This window comes from Oryctolagus cuniculus, chromosome 12 (genome assembly GCF_964237555.1).
Source record: "Oryctolagus cuniculus chromosome 12, mOryCun1.1, whole genome shotgun sequence".
Lineage (NCBI taxonomy): Eukaryota > Metazoa > Chordata > Mammalia > Lagomorpha > Leporidae > Oryctolagus > Oryctolagus cuniculus.
This window is the reverse complement of record NC_091443.1, coordinates 39,836,619-39,860,057: the sequence shown is the minus strand read 5'-3', so window position 1 is coordinate 39,860,057 and position 23,439 is coordinate 39,836,619. Positions and strand designations below refer to the sequence as shown.

General features: G+C 40.1%; 1 protein-coding gene across 8 annotated transcripts in view; it reads right to left on the bottom strand.

Annotated features, from left to right (window-relative positions):
• Window positions 1–23,439, bottom strand: part of RALGAPA1 (Ral GTPase activating protein catalytic subunit alpha 1) — a 269,311-nt gene that overhangs the window by 193,845 nt on the left and 52,027 nt on the right. For all 8 annotated transcript variants that reach the window (XM_051822764.2, XM_051822761.2, XM_051822766.2 and 5 more), the window contains 6 exons: window positions 21,402–21,445; window positions 20,754–20,931; window positions 15,871–15,986; window positions 8,145–8,283; window positions 6,408–6,616; window positions 3,647–3,886 (listed from right to left, as the gene is read on the bottom strand). In XM_051822764.2, the coding sequence (XP_051678724.2) occupies window positions 3,647–3,886; window positions 6,408–6,616; window positions 8,145–8,283; window positions 15,871–15,986; window positions 20,754–20,931; window positions 21,402–21,445 (926 nt within the window). The remainder of the gene's footprint in view (window positions 1–3,646; window positions 3,887–6,407; window positions 6,617–8,144; window positions 8,284–15,870; window positions 15,987–20,753; window positions 20,932–21,401; window positions 21,446–23,439) is intronic.

The following is a 23,439-nucleotide window of genomic DNA, read 5'->3' as shown; positions in this document are numbered from 1 at the left end:
ATGGGAACCCAAGGCCCAACAGGCCTTTGAACAACCAAAGCAAGCTCCACTTGATGCACCAGCCCTGAGCCTCCCAACTGGAAACATTCAATCTGTATGTAACAGAAAGAAGAGGGATGGTGCTGGGTGTATTAACTTAAACCAGCAGACCAACCCAGCAGACTTGTAAGATATTTAAGTAAATAACCTGATGTGGTAGCCAATGGGTAGCCAACTTAAGGTGCACTGGCCCTTTTGATCCCAGAGGCTACAAAACTGACCTTGGGAAACCATCTGATAGTGTATACTCCCTACAATGTGGCAGGATTACTATCCTCAGAAGGGAACCTCTCATTAACAATCACTTCCTGAGGTACCAGGCCTTCCTGCTGGAGCAGGACCCTGTAATTCAATTCAAGATCTGCTTCTCTTTGAAGAGAAGGAAGGTGATTATTCCTGTTAGGCCACAGAAGAGCTCAAGATACTACCCAAGAGAAAGCACACTCCACATGCAGATAAGTAACCATTCATTCTCAAGCCCTGTCTCTTTGGGCCAAAGGTCATTTCCTCATTATCCTGCCAAATTATTGGGATTAAGCTTCATGTACTGCCTTGTTGTTTGCCTTGCCCTGTTTTCCTGATTGAACCCTGTGTTGTCACCTGTAATCTAATCTCCTTCTGTAAAAATGAACAAAGCCATTACCTGGGCCCAGCTAATCACTACAGCATTCAACTTAACTGATTTCCGGGTATATGGGAAGAGCTCCCTGGGGACAGTGGTCCCCACCAAGTACAGTGACTAGCAAAATGCCACCTTCAATACCTCTATCCTAACACAGTATAAAAGGTCATGGATGATCCTTTTCTAAAGGCCCTAAAGGAGGACCTCTCTTCCAAAATGTGTGACCTCTCCATGATCACTGATTCCCCAATAATAATAGAGTTGGGGCAATTACAAATAGCTTATCAATAGCTGGCACTGAGGCTCACTAGGCTAATCCTCCACCTTGCGGCGCCGGCACACCGGATTCTAGTCCCAGTCGGGGCACCAGATTCTGTCCCGGTTGCCCCTCTTCCAGGCCAGCTCTCTGCTGTGGCCAGGGAGTGCATTGGAGGATGGCCCAAGTGCTTGGGCCCTGCACCCCATGGGAGACCAGGAGAAGCACCTGGCTCCTGCCTTCGGATCAGCGCGGTGGGCTGGCCTCAGCGTGCTGGCCGTGGCGGCCATTGGAGGGTGAGCCGACAGCAAAGGAAGACCTTTCTCTCTGTCTCTCTCTCCTCTCAATGTCCACCCTGCCTGTCAAAAAAAAAAAAAAAAAAAAAAAAAAAAAAAAAAAACAACCAAATAGCTTATCAAACTAAAAAATGCTTTGAAAACTTACAGGCTAGATGGTAGGGAAGCAGAAGGATTACCCAAACCTGATGTCAATTCACCTTTTAAATCACCTATTCCTCAGTGGAGGAATCCTGGAATTTGAGCAAACAGACCCAATTTAGACTGTACAGAGACCCTCAGAAGGGTAATACTTCCTATATGTTATGTTTCCCTAAAGAGAAACCTACCTTCTGCACCAAAACCAATGGCACCTGGAAGGCAGGATGGGATTCCATGACTGTGGTAAACATCAAATCCCTACAGCCAACGGGCTACTGGTGGGATCCCAAAAATTCTTCTTAAAGTTCTACCATGGGGACATAATTGCCACATCTGCATTTGAAATGTTTTCTTTGTTAGGCTCTATATCTAAACCAGATTTATAGGAAAACATACTGAGATCCCTAAAACCCTGTTTCTCTATGAGTTCCAGCTGTCTTTAGATCTGGGATAAAGACTATTTTCTGTGGAAACCAGGCCTACTTATCCTTACCCCCACCCTGATCCTGCAAGAAGGGCCAGTGCTCCTTAGCATTTATAGCCTACTCTGTAGACTATGCCCCTGGGGACACCCCTATGCTGCAAGTCCTCTAGCACTCCTGTCCTTGAACCCAGAGAGCAGTCCTAACACTGGTCTTATCTTCTCTGCTGACAGGCCTAGTCACTGCAGTGGAGGTGGCTACAGGGGGAACTTCTGCGCACCTCTCAACTCAATTGGCAAATGTTTAAAATAAACTACATAGGAATAATAAAATTAAACAGTTGGATTCCCTGACTGTGGACTAGTCCTCCAAAACATAAGTGACCTTCATCTCCTGACGCATAAGCCAGAGGGATGTGTCTACCTAAAGAAAGAATACTGTATTTATAGCAACAACACAGGGAAGGTGCTTATGCACCTGCATAGGAGCTGAAGACATCAACACCCAGACAGAAAACTTCTCTGAAAGGAAATACTCAATAAAAAACAACTCCTCAGATGGATGTAGCCCTTAGTGTTCCCTCTTCTCTTGTTCTTGATAGCCCTTGAGTCTTGGTCCCCGCCTCTTAAATCATCTAACCCAATTCATATCCTCGTTTAGTCAATGAAGCTTCAGACAGTCATGCAAAGGAAACCTCTCAGGGAAACCTCCTTCTACTGAACACCCCTAGATAAGCCTCTAGGGGGACCCTGATTGCCACCCCTCAACAACCTCCCTCTCTCAGGCTAAAGCAATCAGAGCAGTCAGCACCCTTCTCCCTAATGGCAGCAAGGGTTACCTCTGCAGAAGGAGGATTGATAGAAAGGAAAGGAAGAAACACACATGGTGTTATCTACCAGGAGCCCAGAGAGATGGATACATAGGATGTAGTCTTCAGTTGCATCTGCTGAATATCTCGATGCAGGGCTGACTGAGCACTCTGTAAATTTCCTCTATGGAAAGTAGGCTATGTCAATGTCAGTCCCACGACTGGCTCACTGGTTTTCACTTTACTTGCATACATGAGAGCCAATGAGATGAATCTCCTCATTTAAAAAAAACGTAAAAATCCCTAGACAAAGAGCTTTGTCAGCAACCCTCTCAGGTCCTCTCCTGGTTGCTGGGAGCGTTAACTTTCATTCAATAAATGTCCTTCGCTTTGCTCAAAAAAATATTTTCCCCTACATTTACTGGCATGAGATTTGGATGGTTCTCCTTCATCTTAACAAAATTCAATGTTTTCCTGCTAGTACCTTTGCTACTGAGCTCAAATGGCTAGTTTTCAAAGAACAATTTTTCACAACAAATCTGCATCTGAGGATGTGCATTTAGTAATTTCCAGCTATCTTTATGTGAAATAGCTTATTATTTTCCTTTTCTTTTCTCTTTTTAACTTTTCTCCAAAGTAGTATTTGTCATAAGCAACCTTAATTTCAAACTGCCTTGGAGGACAAAACTGACTCTAGGAAGGAAAGTTAAAAGGAATGAAAACATCACTTTTTATATTCATAAATGGCATTTTACTGACAACAGAGAATATAAAAATAATTTACTATAATTTATTAATAAAATGATATAAATAAAAGTTTCAATGCAAAGAGTAAATTTTAGAAAAATTCTGATAAAAAGAAGGGCTACAAGGAACAAAAAATAGTTCTTAAGCTAAATAATATGAACAGAAAATATTAAAAAATCACATGTAAATTTTAAAACTAAATGTGAACTTTGAAAAACATCTCCATGAATATATTTTAAGTATCTAGAAATCAGAATATTAATATTAAGAACAAAGGTCTTCATTACAAATTAAAAATCCTGAAAGGTATTTTACCTGACGAAATATCTCTGTGACAAAGTTTACATGACTTCTTTTAGAAGAAAAAACCCGGCGAACTATTTCAATATCTGTGAGATGCTCTTCATCAATACTACAGAGGCTGGATGAGCTGGGTTCTCGCTCTGTGAGAGTGCTTGTATTGGAATGAGACTGCTCTGGTTCTGCAGTTCTGTCAGTTTTATCAGCGTTATCATTTTTGTTTTCTTCTCTGGATACCAAACTGGCAGCTGCTCTCTAAAATAAAAACAAAATGAGAAGAATACTTTAATAACCCTTTAACTGGATATTTTGTCTTTTAATAGTAAATATTGGCAGAAACAAAGTATTTTACAAGTAACTTCCAGCACTGTCTGAAATCCAGGCATAGAATTTCATTTAGGGTACATTTTAAATAATGAACTGGCAGTGTAAATAATCCAACATCTAACTGATACAGAGATACTCTAAAATGTGGAGTATTTAATCATCTACTCACTTGATTTTGTACAGATTTGTTTCTAAGTAAGTTTGCAGATCAAACAAATTACTAATTAAAGTTGGGTGAAAGACAAATGTCAACAGTGGTAGCTTGTATCTTCAACAATCAGTAAATAACTTCTACAGTTGGCATTCCATATTCTCAGATTCTACATCCATATATAATCAACAATAGACAGAAAATATCTGAACACAGACTCCATCTGTAGTGAATATATACAGGCTTTCACAACACGAAAAATATTTATGTTGCATTAAGTATTATGAGTAATCTGGAGATGCTTTAAAGTCTCCAAGAGAATATGTACAAGTTATTTGTAAATACTATATCATGTAAGGGATATACTATATATATGTAAGGAGCAATTGTAGCTTTGTTATTTGCAGAGGGTCCTGGAACCAACTTGCAGTGGACACTGAGGGGTGACTATAAATATTTTTCGTGTTGTACAGATTTGTTTCTAAGTTTGCAGATCAAACAAATTACTAATTAAAGTTAGATGAAAGACAAATGTCAACAGTGGTAGCTTGTATCTTCAACAATCAGTAAATAACTTCTACAGTTGGCATTCTATATTCTCAGGTTCTACATCCATATATAATCAACAACAGACAGAAAATCTTCAAAAAACAAAATAGAAAAAAATAAATGCTTGGGTTTGAGTCCCAGCTCCACTCCTCATTCCAGTTTCCTGCCAGTGCAGACCCTGGGAGGCAGTGGTGATGGCTCAAGTACTTGGGTCCTTAGCACCCAGCTTTGGCTTGGTCCAGCCTTGGCTGTTGCTGGCATTTGGAAAGTGAACCAGTGGATAGAAGACCATTTTCTGTCTCCCTCTCATTTCAAATAAAATAAAAGAATTATAAATTTTATGAAAACAAATTTGAAATATTAGTTCCTCTGCTGAATAGATGTTTATCACATTTCTAGACTTGATGTCTTTGAGGAGAAAACGAAGGAAGCGGTGGGACACAGGACTTTAAATCTGCATTCTGTGATTGCCTAGAAATTAATCAGGGCTATCAAGCTAAGAATTTACATGTAGGGGTAAACATTTGGTCTAGCAATTTAACTGCTTATGGGGACACCCACATCCCTTATCCAGAGCATAGGTTCAAGTCCCAGGTGTCTCGCAATTCTAACTTCATAATGTAAACCTTGGAGGCAGTAGGTGATGGCTCAAGGAGCTGGGTCTCTGCAACCCATGTATGAAACCTAGATCGAGTTCATGATTCCCAGTTTCAGCCTGGCACAGCTCCAGATGTTGCAGGGATCTGGGGAGTGAACCAGCGATCAGAAGCTATTATTCTCTTTGCTTCTCAAATTAAAAAAAAAAATTAATTATGTATTTTTAGATCTGTCCAATAGTATATCCTTTTTTCTTTTTTTAAGATTTATTTATTTATTTGAAAGTCAGAGTTACACAAAGAGAAGGAGAGGCAGAGAGAGAGAGAGAGAGAGAGAGAGAGAGAGGGAGGTTTTCCATCCACTGGTTCACTCCTCAGTTGGCCAGAACAGCCTGAGCTGAGCTGAGCTGAAGCCAGGAGCCAGGAGCTTCTTCCGGGTCTCCTACGTGGGTGCAGGGGCCCAAGGACTTGGGCCATCTACTGATTTCCCAGGCCATAGCAGCGAGCTGGATCAGAAGTGGAGCAGCAGGGTCTTGAACAGTGCCCATATGGGATGCCAACACTGCAGGTGGCGGCTTTACCTCCCACACCACAGCGCCGGCCTCCAAGTATATGCTTATCTATGTTTTTGCTTTCCTCAATTTCAGCTACCCAACTGAAGATTCCAAAAATAAACAACAATAAGTTTTACTACAGTATAGTCTTATTTTATTATTGCTGTTAATTTCTTGCTGTGCCTAATTTATAAATTAAACTTTGTCACTGTTATGTATGTGTAGGAAAACACATACAATTTACAAAGTGTTTAATACTATCCCAGATTCAAGACATCCATCCACTCGGGTTTTGGAATGTATCCCCTGTGGATATGGGGACTAGGGTGCAATTAAAATAAAATAAAGAGACTAAATTAGAAGCTGAGACTGATATATAACTGAAATGATCTCCCATGCATCCCAAGTTTTATTTTTATTAAGAAAATTGTAACTCCTATAATGGTTAAAATTTAGATTTATAAAATACATTTATACAAATAAAGTATCAATATTATTTATTTCAAATGTACTATACACAGAAAGCAATTGAAACTAGTAGACTAAATTTCAAAAGTAATTTTTAACTTTAACAAGCTTGCCTAATTTGGTATTATTACCTGAATATTCTTTGGCAAGACTTCACCTTCCATCCCAGGAATATGAGGTCCTGTATGTGGTTTTGGCTCTAGCCAGAAAGAAACAAGCCAACGAATGACAATAACACGAGCTTTAATAAAAGGTTCCTTTGTACAATAGATTGCTTCATTGGTTTCAGCATCCTTCTTTATCATGACATAATGTGGCTTTGGTCTCATTTGCGGAATATCTATTAAAATAAAAGGAAAACAATCTAGAATGAGAATTATGCTTGAATAAATTGCATTTTTAAACAACTGAGAAAACATTATGAAGTTATTATGGTTGTAAAAGCAGTTTTAGGGGCCAGAATTGTGGCTTAGTATGTAAAGCCACTGCTTGAGATACTGGCATCCCATATGGGCACTACTCTAACTTCCAATCCAGCTCCTGGTAATGGCCTGGGAAAAACAGTAGAAGGAAGCCCAAGAGCTGGGGCCCCTGCACCCACATGAGACCTAGAAGAAGCCCCTGACTCCTGGCTTTAGCCTGGTCCATCCCCAGCCATTGAGGCCACCTGGAGAGTGAACTAGAAGATGGAAGATCTCTCTCTCTCTCTCTCTCCCCCCGCCCTCCCTCCCTCCCTCCTCCTTGTAATGCCTCCAAATAAATAAATAAACAAATATTTTTTAAAAAGTAGCTTTAGTCCAAAAATTATACTTTCCATTTTGCTGTATTAGTATAGAATACAAAATAATAAACCATATATACCAGGCTGATAAATGGAAACATGTCTTTTTGCAAAATATCATCAAAAGGTTTGATGAATCCTAAGTACAATGAAACTTCCAGAAGCATTTAAAATTAACGAAGCCTCTCTTCAATTCACCTAAAACAAGCAATCTGAAGCCTAACAAAGTTTGAAGTTTTGGCTAAACTTGCTAGTAGTCAAAACCTGGAATTAATAACATTCTACTGCAAAATGGACATTTCTATATTCATATTACCAACGCTCTCAATATGTGGAAAAGGTCTGCATTGTGACTAAGACTAATTCTTGATGTATCTTGATATATCTCTCTCTGACTCTCCTTCTCTCTCTGTAACTCTGACTTTCAAATAAATAAATAAATCTTAAAGGAAAATTTATGAGGCCAGCATTGATACCCATTTCCCATATCAGAGTCCTTGGGTTCAATCTCTAGCTCCTGATTCCAGTTTTTTGCTAATAAGGGCCCTGGAAGGCAGCTGTGATGACTAAGTAAGTAGGTTCTTGCCCCCTATGTAACAGACCTATGTTGAGTTCCTGGTTCTGAGCTTCAGACCAGCCTAGCCTGGGCCACTGTGGGCATTTGGGAACTTGGTCAACAGCTGGGCACCCACGTGCACACTCACTCACTAGCACTCTCTCTCTCTCCCTTTCTATGTCTGTCTCTCAAATAAGAATTTAAAAGAAAATTTTAATCACTAAAACCCAGAATTTATAGTATAGTCTAAGGATCAAACCAAACATGAAAATTCAGTTTAATTCATAATCACAATCATTTCTTGTAGCAATTACCAAAGGATAAGATCCAGAGAATAATTTAAAAAAACGCTAATTCTCAATGAAAATTGCCTATTAATTCATTCTCCACATTAATCTAAGTATAGTATCTCTACCAATGAACACACATATTAGAGTGATAAGTTTTCTACAGATAACAAACGCCAACTTCATAATGAGAGTTATTTTACTATTATGAGTGATCTTTTATAAAATTCCAAATACTACCTACCAAGTACAGGATGATATAAACTGTTCTCCTTACAGATATTTGGGAAAATGTAGGGTAAGTAATATTTTTTAAAATGTGAAAACAGAAATGAAAATCCTCTTTCTTGGTTTTCTTTGTTCTTCCATTCTAAACTTTTCACCTAAAAATAAACATAATTAGAATCATCAGAGAAAGAATCATTTCGATACAATTATGAGCTACTAGAAACAAGCTTCTAAAAATTACAAATACACTGTTCCACTATGAAGATCAGCATGGCAAAAGGAAAAATCTTTAAAGCTGATCCAATATACACATACATTATAAATATTTCAAAATCTAAGAAGTTCAAATGTTTTCTGAAAAAGTGAAAATTTTGGCTCCAACAATAAAGTTACTAATGTTCCTTCCTCTTTTCTCTATCTGAATAAATTCAACTAAAAGGCATGCAAATAAGCGTCCATCTCCAGGGATGTATGTGTGCGTGAGAACACACACATAGCTGCCTATGTGAGGAGCGGCAGTAGTCAGGTGCAGTTAAGCAGAAGCTGAGCACAGAAGCTGAGCCTCCACGAAGGGAGTGGTAGGAGAGGCAGTAGCCCAGTGACTCAGAGCCTGGGAGGGATGCAGAGGGTGTTCACAAAGTTGGGGGAGAAGTAGGAGAGACAGCAGGAGAATGCAACTCTAGCAGGGTACGAAGATATCTAAGTAGGCGTTGATTAAGACCTAGAGGCGAGTACTAGAGTCCAGCTCAGTTAAGGAGAATTTCTGCAGGGTAATGGTGGTAATGAGTCACTGCTTACCTATAAGGACTGATTAAATAATATACTGAGAATAATATCAGCCAGGTTTCTCACATGGAAAGGAAGAACCCTGTGATAATAGACTGCAATCTGGGGTACTGGCATAACGATGATGTAGGCAGTGAGGTAGATGTGTGGCAGCATGGCCCGGGTGACAGCCCCATGTGCACTATTCAAACCCCTTTTCTTCACACCACCCAAACCTCTCTCTCCATGCAGCATCAAACTCTGTTGCTTTCCATGTAGTAGAAACTCCAACTTAGGTGATGTTGCAAATCCTAGACTCAAGTACAATTAGAAATCCCCAATATGGCTGCAGGATGTGTTCCAGCAATGATCCTTTTTCTTTTTTTTTTTGACAGGCAGAGTGGACAGTGAGAGAGAGAGACAGAGAGAGAAAGGTCTTCCTTTGCCGTTGGTTCACCCTCCAATGGCCGCCGCTGCAGCCGGCGCACCGCGCTGATCCGATGGCAGGAGCCAGGAGCCAGGTGCTTTTCCTGGTCTCCCATGGGGTGCAGGGCCCAAGCATTTGGGCCATCCTCCACTGCACTCCCTGGCCATAGCAGAGAGCTGGCCTGGAAGAGGGGCAACCGGGACAGAATCCGGCACCCCGACCGGGACTAGAACCCGGTGTGCCGGCGCCGCAAGGTGGAGGATTAGCCTATTGAGCCATGGCGCCGGCCCTGATCCTTTTTCTTTAAATAGAAAATTTTTATTTAATAAATATCAATTTCAAAAGTACAACCCGCAAACCCTCCCATCTCCCATTCCCTCTCCAACCCCATTCTTCATTAAGATTCATTTTTAATCATCTTTATATACAGAAGATCAACTTAGTATATACTAAGTAAAGATTTCAACAGTTTGCATCCACACAGAAACACAAAGTATAAAGTACTGTTTGAAGATTAGTTTTACTGTTAATTTGCATAGTACTACACATTAAGGACAGAGGTCCCACATGGAGAGCAAGTGCACAGTGATCCCTGTTGTTGATTAAACAACTGACACTCTTATTTATGACGTCAGTAATCATCCGAGGCTCTTGTCATGAGCTGCCAAGGCTATGGAAGCCTCTTGAGTTCACAAACTCTGACCTTATTTAGACAAGGCCATAGTCAAAGTGGAAGTTCTTTCCTTCCTTCAGAGAATGGTACCTCCTTCTTTCATGGCCCCTTCTTTCCACCAGGATCTCACTCACAGAGATCTTTCATTTAGGCCATTTTTTGCCAGAGTGCTTGGCTTTCCATGCCTGATATACTCTCATGGGCTTTTTAGCCAGATCCGAATGTCTTAAGCGCTGATTCTAAGGCCAGAGTCCAGCAATGATCTTTAGGTCATTACAGTTTATAATACAACTACCAGGGCTGAGACTCCCACTCCCATCATACACACACTTTTTTAAGATTTCTCCCCTTCCCCCAAAAAAAGGGTACACAAATGGGCAGCACTCAAACTCTATCCCAAATTCTGCCCTCCTTGAATATTCAAATAAGACCACCCCAGACACCACCCCCTATGCCTCCATATAGTATAAAACGGAAACCATAAATCTTGTAGAATCCAATTCTCTCTCCCGAGTTTTGCCTGAGTGTGTACCTTCACTTTGCTTATAAATAAATCTTGCTTTCCAGCTGACTTTTATCTATGTCTCTTCTTTGAATTTCTACTCTTGTGAAGACAAAAATACAGTCCAAGCCTAGCCAAGGGCCATACCACAGCAGTGAGACAGACAGGAATCTGAATTTCTGTGTATCTGCATGTGTATATATGTATATATTCCCTATCTCTGGTGACTGACAAGGTCCAGGAGTGCTAACACCCCAACAGCAATGAACACTCTAAATGTCCAGATCAATTCTAAATACAGTTCTCCACCAAAATGAATAATGGCTCATTAGAGAAACAGCAGATTACAGGGCAAGGAAGGTATGAGATGAGGCTACATCTTGCTGAACCAGGAAATTAGGAAGTGCTCAAACAATAATGCAGACAAAACAAAAAGCACAGGAATCAGCTTGAAGGAACTCTGCCCAGATCTAGGACAATCTGAGCATCAAAGTAAGTAAAAGAAACGAGCTTTTAACGCATGGATTCATAGGAAACCATAAACCCATGTTGAGAAGAATCAATAAATAGGGAGAGGACAAAGACTTCCTACAGTACTTCAGCAACTCTTGAGTGCAGACGTAATGAGTTAAAATGAAAAGTAACGGAGCAGGTGTTGTGGCACAGCAGGTTAAGTCGCAGCTCAGGATGCCCACTTCTCATGTCACAACGCCAGTTCAAGACCCAGTTATTCTGCTTCCCATTCAACTTCCTGCTAGTGCATCACAGGAGGCAGCAGACGATGGTGCAAGTATTTTGGCCCCTGCCACTCACATGGGAGTTGTAGAGGGAGTCCAGGCTCCTGGCTTCAGCCTGGCCCAGCCCTGGCTGTTGTGGGCATTTGGGGAATAAGCCAAAGGATGGGACATCTCTCTCTCCTCCCACCACTCTGTGTGTGTGTCTCTGTCACTCTTTCAAGTAAGTGAAAATAAACATTAAAAATAAAGAGTAAGGAATTAAAATATTACCTGCTGGATAGTAAGTAAACACAACTCACATACTTATCAACAGATGAATAAACAAAATGTGGAACACACACATAATAGAATATCATTCGGCAATAAAAAGGAATGCAGTACTGATATATGCTACAGCATAGATCAATCTTAAAAACATTCCCTAAGAAGCTAGTCAAAAAAAGACTACAATAGACATTTTTCAAAAGAGGAAATCCAAATGGCCAATAGGCACATGAAAAAATGTTCAAGGTCACTAGCAATCAGGGAAATGCAAATCAAAACCACAATGAGGTTTCACCTCACCCCGGTTAGAATGGCTCACATACAGAAATCTACCAACAACAGATGCTGGCGAGGATATGGGGAAAAAGGGACACTAACCCACTGTTGGTGGGAATGCAAACTGGTCAAGCCACTATGGAAATCAGTCTGGAGATTCCTCAGAAACCTGAATATAACCCTACCGACCCAGCCATCCCACTCCTTGGAATTTACCCAAAGGAGTTTAAATTGATAAACAAAAAAGCGGTCTGCACCCTAATGTTTATTGCAGCACAATTCACAATAGCCAAGACCTGGAACCAACCTAAATGCCCATCAACGGTAGACTGGATAAAGAAATTATGGGATATGTATTCTTTAGAGTACTATACCGCAGTAAGAAACAACGAAATCCAGTCATTTGCAACAAAATGGAGGAATCTGGAACACATCATGCTGAGTGAAGTAAGCCAGTCCCAAAGGGACAAATACCATATGTTCTCCCTGATGGGTGACAACTGACTGAACACCAAAAAGGAAACCTCCTGAAGTGAAATGGACACTATGAGAAATGGTGACTTGATCAGCATAGCCCTGACTGCTAATGGACAACTTAATACATTATCCCTCATAGTATTTTTTTTTTGTCTGTTCTACTTAATATGACTGGTTTAATTCTGTAATTATCACACAGTTATTCTTAAGTGTTGAAAATTAACTGAAATGTGATCCCTGTTAAACATAAGAGTGGGAATAAGAGAGGGAAGAGATGTATAATTTGGGGCATGCTCGGGCTGACTTGCCCCAATTGGTAGAGTTGGAAACATACCAGGGGATTCCAATTCAATCCCATCAAGGTGGCATGTGCCAATGCCATCTCACTACTGCAAGTGATCAATTTCAGTTCACAATTGATCATAATGAAAGGACTAAGAGTCAAAGGGAGCACATAAACAAGTCTAGTATCTGCTAACACCAACCGATAGAATAAATAAAGGGGAGAGTGATCCAACATGGGAAGTGAGATACTCAGCAGACTCATAGAATGGCGGATGTCCTAAATAGCACTCTGGCCTCAGAATCAGCCCTAAAGGCACTCGGATCTGGCTGAAAAGCCCATGAGAGTATTTCAGGCATGGAAAGCCAAGACACTCTGGCAAAAAGATCTCTGTGAGTGAGATCCCAGTGGAAAGAACAGGTCTTCAAAGAGGGAGGTGCCTTTCTCTGAAGGGAGGAGAGAACCTCCACTTTGACTATGACCGTGTCTAAACAAGATAAGAGTCGGAGAACTCAAGGGGCTTCCATAGCCTTGGAAACTCATAACTGGTGCATAGGGAGATTACTGATGCCATAAACAGGAGTGTCAATTGGTAAAGTCAACAACAGGAGTCACTGTGCACTTACTCCTCATGTAGGATCTCTGTCCTTAACGTGCTGTACACTGAGGCTTAATGCTATAACGAGTACTCAAACAGTATATTTCACTTTGTGTTTCTATGGGGGTGCAAACGACTGAAATCTTTACTTAATGTACACTAAACTGATCTTCTGTAAAAAAAAAAAAAAAAAAAAAGAAATTATCAATTCCCAACTTGACTCTCACTGGGATTAAACATGACAATAGGTCTGATCTGATTTCATCATCATTTAAAAAAAATCATCTATTATTTTTCACTTTATGTTTCTGTGTGGGAGCAAACTGTTGAAATCCTTACTTATTGTATACTAAGCTGATCTTCTGTATATTAAGATAATCGAAAATGAATCTTGATGTGAATGGAAGGGGAGAGGGAGTGGGAAAGGGGAGGGTAGTGGGTGGGAGGGACGGTATGGGGGGGGAAGCCATTGTAACACATGAGTCGTACTTTGGAAATTTATATTCATTAAATAAAAGATTAAAAATAAATAAATAAATAAATAATTAAAAAAAAAAAAGACTACATATTGTATTCGCACGATTCCATTTATATGAAGTGTCCTCAATAGGAAAATAGAAACAAAAAAATAGATTAATGTTTGCCTAGGGCTAGGGATGGAAGAGTTGGGAGATAGCTGGACCAACTCCTAAAAGGAATGGAGTTCATTATTTAGAGGACTGAAAAGTTCTAATATTATACTGTGGTGATGATTGCACAGCCCTGTGAACATACTTTAAAAAAAAATGAACAATACATTTTAAGTGCTGAACTTTATGGTGTATATATGCTACCTCAATAAAGCCACTTTTTTTTTTTAAGAATTTTTATTTTATTTTATTTGAAAGTCAGAGTTACACAGAGAGAGGAGAGGCAGAGAGAACGAGAGAGAGGTCTTCCATCCAATGGTTCACTCCCCAGATGGCCGCAACGGCTGAAGCTGCGCCAATCCGGAGCCAGGAGCCAGGAGTTTCTTCCAGGTGTCCCACACGGGTGGAGGGGCCCAAGCACTTGGGCCATCTTCTACCACTTTCCCAGGACACAGCAGAGAGCTGAATGGGAAGTGGAGCAGCGAAAACTCGAATTGGCACCCATATGGGATGCTGGCACAGCAGGCAACGGCTATTTACCCACTACGCCACAGCGCCGGCTCCTACATTTTTCTTTTTTTTCTTTTTCCTTTTTTTAATTTGACAGGTAGAGTTTTAGACAGTGAGAGAGAGAGACAGAGAGGAAAGGTCTTCCTTCCGTTGTTCACCCCCAAAATGGCCGCTATGGCTGGCACTGAGCCAATCTGAAGCCAAGAGCCAGGTGCTTCTTCCTGGTCTCCCATGCAGGTGCAGGGGCCCAAGCACTTGGGCCATCCTCCACTGCCCTCCTGGGCCACAGCAGAGAACAGGACTAGAAGAGGAGCAACCAGGACTAGAACCCGGCTTTCCATAAGGGATGCTGGCCCCACAGGTGGAGGATTAACCAAGTGAGCCACGGCACCAGCCCCCCCTACATTATTCTTAATACATATATCCCATGAACTTTCCGATGACCCCTTATATATCTACTATATGATCTAGCCATACTACTCCTAGATATTTACCCAAGGAAGAAGAAAGCTATGCCCACACAAAGACCTGGTTACCAATATTATAGAAGTTTTAATTGCCTAAAACTGGAGACAACTCAAATGACCATCAACAGGTTACCAAATAACAGATTTGTGACATATCCAATGGAATGCTACTCAGCAATAAAAAGCAGCAAACTATTGCTACAAATAACAATACAGGTAATTCTTAAAATAATTTTGCTGACAAGAAAGAAGGCATACCAAAAAAGAAAATATACCACATAATTCCATTTATATGAAAACATGGAAAACACAAATTAACAAAAATCAGAAAATGGTGGCCTGCAGAAGTATGTGTTGGGGGAGTTCAAAAGGGTGGATTAAAAAGGACCCAGGAAAACTTTCAAGGTGACGGATACATTCATTATATTGGCTGCAGGGATGGGGTCACAGGTGTACACATGTATCAAAACTTGCATCGGCTGTACCAACTGTACCCAATAAATCGTGATTTTAAAAATCTGTATGCAATACAAAAGCTTGTTTTAAAAGGAGAACTAGTAACATTAATGACAACAGTAACAACTACCCACTATAGAACTGGCACTATGTGCACTGAGCACTTAGAGCACTCTGCAATATCTCAGCTTCAAACATCAAAATGGGTTAGTTATTATTTTATCATTACTTTACAAATGAGGAAACAGAAGCATAGAATGTTTAAGAAATTTACCAATGGACTCATTTTAAGATATGCAATCAGGATTCAAACTTGAAATCTTATTCAGGGATGAAATTTACTTTATATGTTTCTAATAGGAAACTTTGCACTTACAACAGTTAAAAAAAAAGTGTATGTGCCAACAGTGCACTCATCAGTCAATCAGAGCATGTACATTTAGTATCTAAGCTATATAACATACGTGTACCTACAAATTCAAAAGGAACAAATAAGTTTTAATGTAAATTACATTGCCCCCCATTCCCTATCCTGCAGCCCACTTAGATCTTGGCAGATTGATCCCTAAATTAAATTGTTATTAGCTTTTCACATAAAGTATCACAGCTGCTGATTACAAATAAAAGGATCAGAAGAAGGATCATAAAGGAGATGACATCAAAGAAGGCAATACATACCTGAATTACTATATATTTTAAAAGTGCTTCAAGAAAATAGCTTGTGAGATCTTCTTGTCCTTTATCTCCAGATTGTGGGGGAACAAGAGGAGTGATTTCTTCTATAGTGACTTGAGCTATTCAAAGACAAAACAATAACACGATTACAAAATAAATTTAGTAACACAATTACATAATAAAATTAAACCGTAAAACATATAGGAAATAAAAACTGCTGGAAAACTTTCTAGTATTTGAAACTTGAAATAAATCTGAAATCATTCTTGATGCTCCACCACAACAACCATAAACTTGAATAATCAGGTGTTTTGAGAACACTTGATTAAGAGACTGTGAAACAGGTACGAACATATATACAATGATTAAGAGTACATAACATGGGCCAGCAGCAAGGCTCACTTGGGTAATTCTCCACCTGCGGCGCCGGCACCCCGGGTTCTAATCCCAGTTGGGGTGCCAGATTCTGTCCCGGTTGCTCCTCTTCCAGTCCAGCTCTCTGCTGTTGCCCAGGAAGGCAGTGGAGGATGGCCCAAGTGCTTGGGCTCTGCACCCGCATGGCAGACCAGGAGGAAGCACATGACTCCTGGCTTTGGATCAGCGCTGCGCGCTGGCCATAGCAACCATTTAGGGGGTGAACCAATGAAAGGAAGACCTTTCTCTCTGTCTCTCTTTCTCACTGTCTATCTCTGCCTGTCAAAAAAAAAAAAAAAAAAAGTACATACCATCTTACTACCATCTTACTAGGGAAAGAACCTTTCCTCTTAAAGTTCACATTAAGAGTGTCCATTACAGGGCCTGGCATTGAGGTATAGTGGGTTAAGCTGCCACCTGTGATGCTAGCATCCCACATGGATACTGGTTTGCTCCACTTCCAGTCCAGCTCCCTAACATGCTGGGGAAAATAGCAGCAGACGGCTCAAGTGCCTGGTTCCCTGCCACCCACATGGGAAACCCAGATGAAGCTCCTGAATCCTCACTTACGTCTGGCCCAGCCCTGGCTGTTGCAGCCACTTAGGGAGTGAACCAGTGGAAGAAGATCTCTTTCTCTGTCTCTCCCTCTCTCTGTAACTCTGCCTTTCAAATAAATATATAAATCTTTTTTAAAAAAAAAAGTCCATTACAAAAATTACACAGTATGATAAGAAATATTAGCAAGAATGCATATTCATCAAAAGGTAATAATCTGATCACAGGAAAAGAAATTTTTATTTTTTTACTTTTCAGAAATGCGAAAACATTCATTGTAATAAATACAAAAAATCAATCCACAACTAGCGGAATTCTTTCGAATATATCCTAAGCAGTACTGGTTTAACACACACAAGAGTTTAAACCTATTTTTCAATAAATTTGAGCCAACTAAGTAAGTTCACAACAGAGGTAGGTTTAAGTTCTGACAAAATGCATGGTATGTTACTCCTAATATTCTTTTTTGAAAAATTATACTTTAAAAATACAACTTCTATCATGTGTACTCTGAATTTCCTGGACCATTCTGTCCCCACAGAAAAATATACTTTATGAATGCCATACTTTGTGAAGCTATAAAAATCCCACTAAAAGTGACTGGCCTTCTTCCCTAAGATCTTCTTAGTCCATATTGAGGAACACATACCCATACTTCCATGTCTTGTAGAGTAGAAAACAAAACTTCAATTTTTTTTTTAAGATTTTTTTACTTATTTGAAAGGCAGAATTATGGAGAGGGAGAAGCAGAGGTAGAAAGAGGGAGATCTTTCATCCACTTGGATCACTTCCTAAATGGCCACAATGGCCAGGGCAGGGCCAGGCCAAAGCCAGGAGCCAGGAGTTTCTTCAGGTATTCCACATGGGTGCAGTGACACAAGAACTTGGGCCATCCTCTCTTGCTTTCTCAGATACATTAGCAGGGAGCTGTACTGGAAGTGGAGAAGCTGGGACTCAAACCAGCTCCCATATGGGATGCTGACACTGTAGGCAGTAGCTTTACTTGCTATGCCAAAACTTCTGTTCATAAAAAGGAGTAAAGTCACTTACAAATGCAGTTGAAACTAACAATTTTTTAAAAAGCTATAAAAAGAGAGGAAAGAAATTTACACTATGACATGGTTAGAGAGATGCAGAAGAAAATATAAATACTCTAAAATTTTTCAATATTAATATTAATATCAAATATTAAAATATTAAATAGTATAAACAGCCTATTTGAACTAGTTCATTTATAGATTTTACACCAATGTGGTACTGTTTGTAAAATTTTGTGCTTCAGGTGTAGTTTAATTTATTGCAAAATCTAAATTTATAGAAATTACAACTTAGGGGCTAGTGCTATGGTGTAGTAGGTTAAGCCTCCGCCTGTGGTGCTGGTTCGAGTCCTGCATGCTCCACTTCCAATCCAGCTCCCTGCTGATGGCCTGGGAAAGCAGTGGAAGAGGTCCAAGCGCTTGGGCCCCCGCATCTGCGTGGGAAATGCAGAAGCAGCTCCTGGCTCCTGGCTTCAGATGCACCCAACTCTGACCACTGCAGCCATTTGGGGAGTGAACGATACCAAAAGGCTTGCTCTTTGTCCATGTATTCATGCATCCAAATGCACAGGGAAAAGGCCAGGTGAAGATGTAGCAAAAACATGCAGTCTAGGGCAGACATTTAGAACAGCAGTTAAGATGCCACTTGGGACACCTGCATCCCTATCAGTGCCTGGGTTCCAGTCCTGGCTCTGCTTCCAATCCCAGTTTCCTGTTAATGCACATCCTAGGAAGAAGTAGGTGACAGCTCATGTACCTGAGTCTCTGTTCTCCACAAGGGAGACCCAGATTCAGTTCCAGGCTCCCACCTTTGCTACTGCAGGCGTTTAGGGGGTGAATCAGAGGATGGAGGATGTCTGTGTCCCTATCTTTCAAATAAATAAAATATATAAATAAATAATTTTTAAAGGTGCACTTTGCATGTGAGAAGAGAGCATCATCAAATATCAAACCTCTTAAACATGGACTTTCTACTTCTAGAAATATAAGATAATAAACTTTTGTTTAAGCCAGACAGTTAGTGATTTTTTTTAAAGATTTTATTTATTTATTTGTTTGAGAAGTAGAGGTACAGTGAGAGGAAGAGACAAGAGAAAGGTCTTCCCTCCATTGGTTCACTCCCCAAATGGCTGCAATGACCAGAGCTGAGCCAATCCGAAGCCAGGAGCCAGGAGCCTCTTCTCTGTCTCCTACATGGGTGCAGGGGCCCAAGCACCTGGCCCATCCTCTACCACCCTCCCAGGCCATAGCAGAGAGCTGGATGGGAAGAGGAGCAGCCAGGACTAGAACCAGAGCCCATATGGGATGCCAGAGCTGCAGGTGGAGGATTAACCTACTGCGCCATGGCTTTAGCCCCCGTTGGTGATATTTTGTTATGGCAGCTCTAGCTTAAAAAAGAGAGTATTTTAAAATGTGGGAAAATGAAATTAAAAGACAAGTTTACTATGGTGCAAAAAATTTGCAATCCATGTATAGCCTTCTTAAGTGCACATTTTCATGAAGTTTTTGAAGATTCCAAATAGTACTATTTATGACAAATTTCTGTTAATCAGAGAAAAGGAAAATACTTGTGTGTCTTTGTGTATAAAACAAAAAGCAAAATTAAGTTCTTTAAATATCTGTATCAATACAGGAAGAACTAAAGAAGGAAAAAAATCAGAAAAATTGAAAGTAAATAGCAACAAGACTCATTAAAGATAAAAACAGAATTTCTGAAATTATAAATTTATAAACTTAAAAATAAACTTTATAAATACATTTATAATTTATAAATAAAAATACTACTAGGAATTTATAAAAATTCAACTCATATACAATATCTTTAAAGTCATCTATTGTATAAAGCAAAACACACTGGGACCTGAGCTGTGGCACAGGGGGTAAGGCCACCACCTCCTGTGGAGTCAGCATGCCATATGGGCATCAGTTGGAATCCGGGCTGCCCCACTTCCAGTCCAGCTCCTGGCTAGTGTGCTGGGAAGGCAGCGGAAGATGGCTCAAGTGTTTGGGCCCCTGCACCCAAGTGGGAGACTGGATGAGGCTCGAGGCTCCTGGCTCCTGGCTTTGGCCAGGCCCAATCCTGGCCATTGTGGCGATTTGGGGAGTGAGCCAGCAGTTTGAAGATCTCTGTCTCTTTGTCTCTCTGCCTTTGTCTCTCCCTCTCTGAAGTTGTGCCTTTCAAATAAATAAGTAAATCTTAAAAAAAAAAAAAGTAAAACACTTATATTTCAATGAGCATACACATTCCAAGATACACGGTAAAACAGAAAACAAAGATAAATGTAAAAAATGGTCTGTATTAACCATGCTTCCAGTGTTTAAACATCTAGGGCCTTGCAGGCTCTGGAGAGAATGCTCTGCACAGTGTTTGCCAATTTCTGGAGACAGCATCCGATCAGCCTTGGAAAGAGCACTTCACCTCCCAGCCAGCCAATGCAGAGCCCACGCCACGCGCTCCCCTGCAGTCACACTCAGGGCCAGTACTCCTGTCCTAATGCCCACAGTCAGGCCCTGTAGACCAGGGACAACCTTGATGCCTCAGAGCTCCCTGCCATGAGTCAAAACGTCCAAGTTTGCTCATGCTGTTTGCCTGCTCCTTCCCGGGGAACCACAGTAACGGTTCGTGCACACACTTTCCTGAGTCCTCTGTCCTCTGCCCTGCACTGTACTTCCCTACATAGCCCCTTCCCTTCCTCTTGGGAACTGCAGCAAACTCTCTTTTCAATCCTCTTGATCTGTTGGCCTTACCATATACAAATAATAAAACCTACACTTAAAATATTGCTTTGAATTACTCAGTTAACACAGATTCAAGAAGCACACAAACAGAGTACACAGAAAACTTAGAAATACTGATGACTAACATCTCATGAGTCTTACTTTCTTGAAGGTTGAGTGGAGGATTAATGAGATTATCTAAAGTTCGAGGTCCATGTTCAGACTGCGGTGCTAAAAATCCAGGAATTAAGCAGGAGAACATCCAGAGCTGCTCTTTGCTGCAGTTGTTCTGAAGAGCTTGCAACCACAGCAGGAAAAGACGAACACCTTCTCGCCTAATCTGAAATCAAATGAGAAACAGGTTTATTCCTTTATACTGGGGTACCCAAGCCTTGCTACCAAAAATACCTGTAATATGTGACTGTACCTAACCTACAGCAATATGCTTTTAGTGTAAGCATCTCCCACAGCATGAGTGAGATATGGAAAATGAAACAAGCCCAACATTTATATATCTATCCCTTCCTTTTTTCTACACTTGGGAATGGTTACAAGTAAGATGAGTAGTAATTTGTTGATTGACTAAATTTTTTTCTTCTGAAGAACTCACATTCAGCTGACTTAGTGAATGTAGTGGCAAAATACTCATTTTTCAATGGCCTGGTCAATCTAGGACAAATTTTCACATATACTGCATTTGTTTCTGTATTTTAAGTGAATTCAGTTAAGTAAACTGAAGACAATTCAATAACATTTAGGAAAAGTGATGTAATCATGCTGTTTTCGGAAAGTTATAGAAAGTAAATATACCTTTAAAGAGTTTCCTGTGTGAAGCAGTTTCTTCAAAATCAATCCTGAAAAGAAAATATGATTTTAAATATTCACATTTTCTTTTTATTTCTAAATGTCAAGAGTTCTCAGTCAGACTTGGAAACACTTTTAAACAAAGACCTCTGGCAATATTCAGATTATTTTTGGTGACCTTGATATCTCTCTAGCCATACTTGGGACTAGAGAGGTATATACATATATAAAAAATCACCTTTTAAAAGATGGTTTAAAATAATTAAACATGATTTATTTTATGGAAAAAATGTAGACCCTGAACTGCATTTAACTGAATAATTTACTGTACATCTCTTATTTAGATGAAGAATATAATTAAACTCTAATACAAATAAAATCCACTACAAAAAAAATCTCCACTTAATTAACCTCATATTGGATATGCACAAGTCTAGTATTTCCTAACAAATATTTCCATTATCCTAATTGCTTCTTTTTTTGAAAGATTCACCTATTTATTTGAAGTCAGAGTTAGAGAGAGAGAGGAGAAGCAGAGAGAGAGAGAGAGAGAGAGAGAGAGAGAGAGAGAGGTCCTCCAAACGCTGGTTCACTTCCCAATTGGCCGCAATGGCTGGAGCTGTGCCGATCCGGAACCAGGAGCCAGTAGCCTCCTCCAGGTCTCCCACACGGGTGCAGGGGTCCAAAGACCTGGGCCATCCTCTACTGCTTTCCCAGGCAGTAGCAGAGAGCTAGATTGGAAGTGGAGCAGCCGGGTCTCGAACCAGCACCTATATGGGATGCTGGCGCTTCAGACCAGGGCGTTAACTTGCTGTGCCACAGCGCTGGCCCCACTAATTGCTTCAAGTTTCAAAATGTCTTCAATATATATTTCCTAACTTATGAAACATTTGACATCTATAGTAAAATACTGAAAATAAAATCCAAACACCCAGCAGTCCACTACTCAGTATGAACAAATCTAAACAGAGTTCCATGTCTGCACAATTTAAAATTTTCACTTCTGTACATTTCTAATCATTTTCTTCCTTTCTTCCTCAAAGGAGTCCATTATCTGTATTTTGGCACTAATCATTTCAAAAATATTTTATAGCAATTTACATATTTGTAAATCCATTTTAAAAATATAGAATTGGTTTACATGTTTAAAACTTTTATACAGAGGCAGATTTTTGGTGCAGTAGTAGAGATATCACTTGGGATTCCCATATTACGTATGGCTGTGACCCTAGTCTGTTTCTTGCTAATGTGCATCCTGAGAAGTAGCAGGTGATGGCTCAAGTAACTGGGTGTCTGTAGCCCACATCCTGGACTGAATTCCTGGTTCCCAGTGTCAGTCAGGCCCTAAAATAGCTACTGCAGGCATCTAGGGCATGAAGAAGAAAATGGGAGCTCTCTGTCTCTGTGCCTCTCAAATCGATCTTATATAAATGGTACCACAAGACATTTATAAACTACTTTTCATATATAACATCAGCTTCTGAAATTTATACTGATTTATGTAGCTCCAGTTGATTCATTTTAATTGCTGTATACTATTCCACAGTATGGACATATAACAATGTATTTATCTTCCTTACACTGGGATACTTGGTGTCTTTTCAAATTTACTGTGATGTATTACGAATGCTTTGATAAATGTTCTTATTCACAATTCCCTGTACATGTATGAACTTTCCCAGGGTATATGTATAAGAATGAAATTACCAATTTAAACTTCACCATTTGTCAGAAAATTTTCTGCAAAGTCACTGTGACAATTAACAGTACTATCAGCAGTACAGGAGCACTCTGGTACCACATTGCTTGGCAGTAGAAAACACCGACAGATGCTCTAATATTTGACAAGCCAAAAATAAGCATCATGATGTTGTTTTCACTTAATGTTTCCTAGTGACAGTAATCATCTTCTCACTTGACCATTCAAGTTTCCACATATTTCCTGAACATCCTTTCTATGGTTTTCAGCTGGATTCTTATTTTAATATGAGGAGTTCCTTATACATACTGATTATTAATTCTATGGCAGTTCCATGATTGGAAG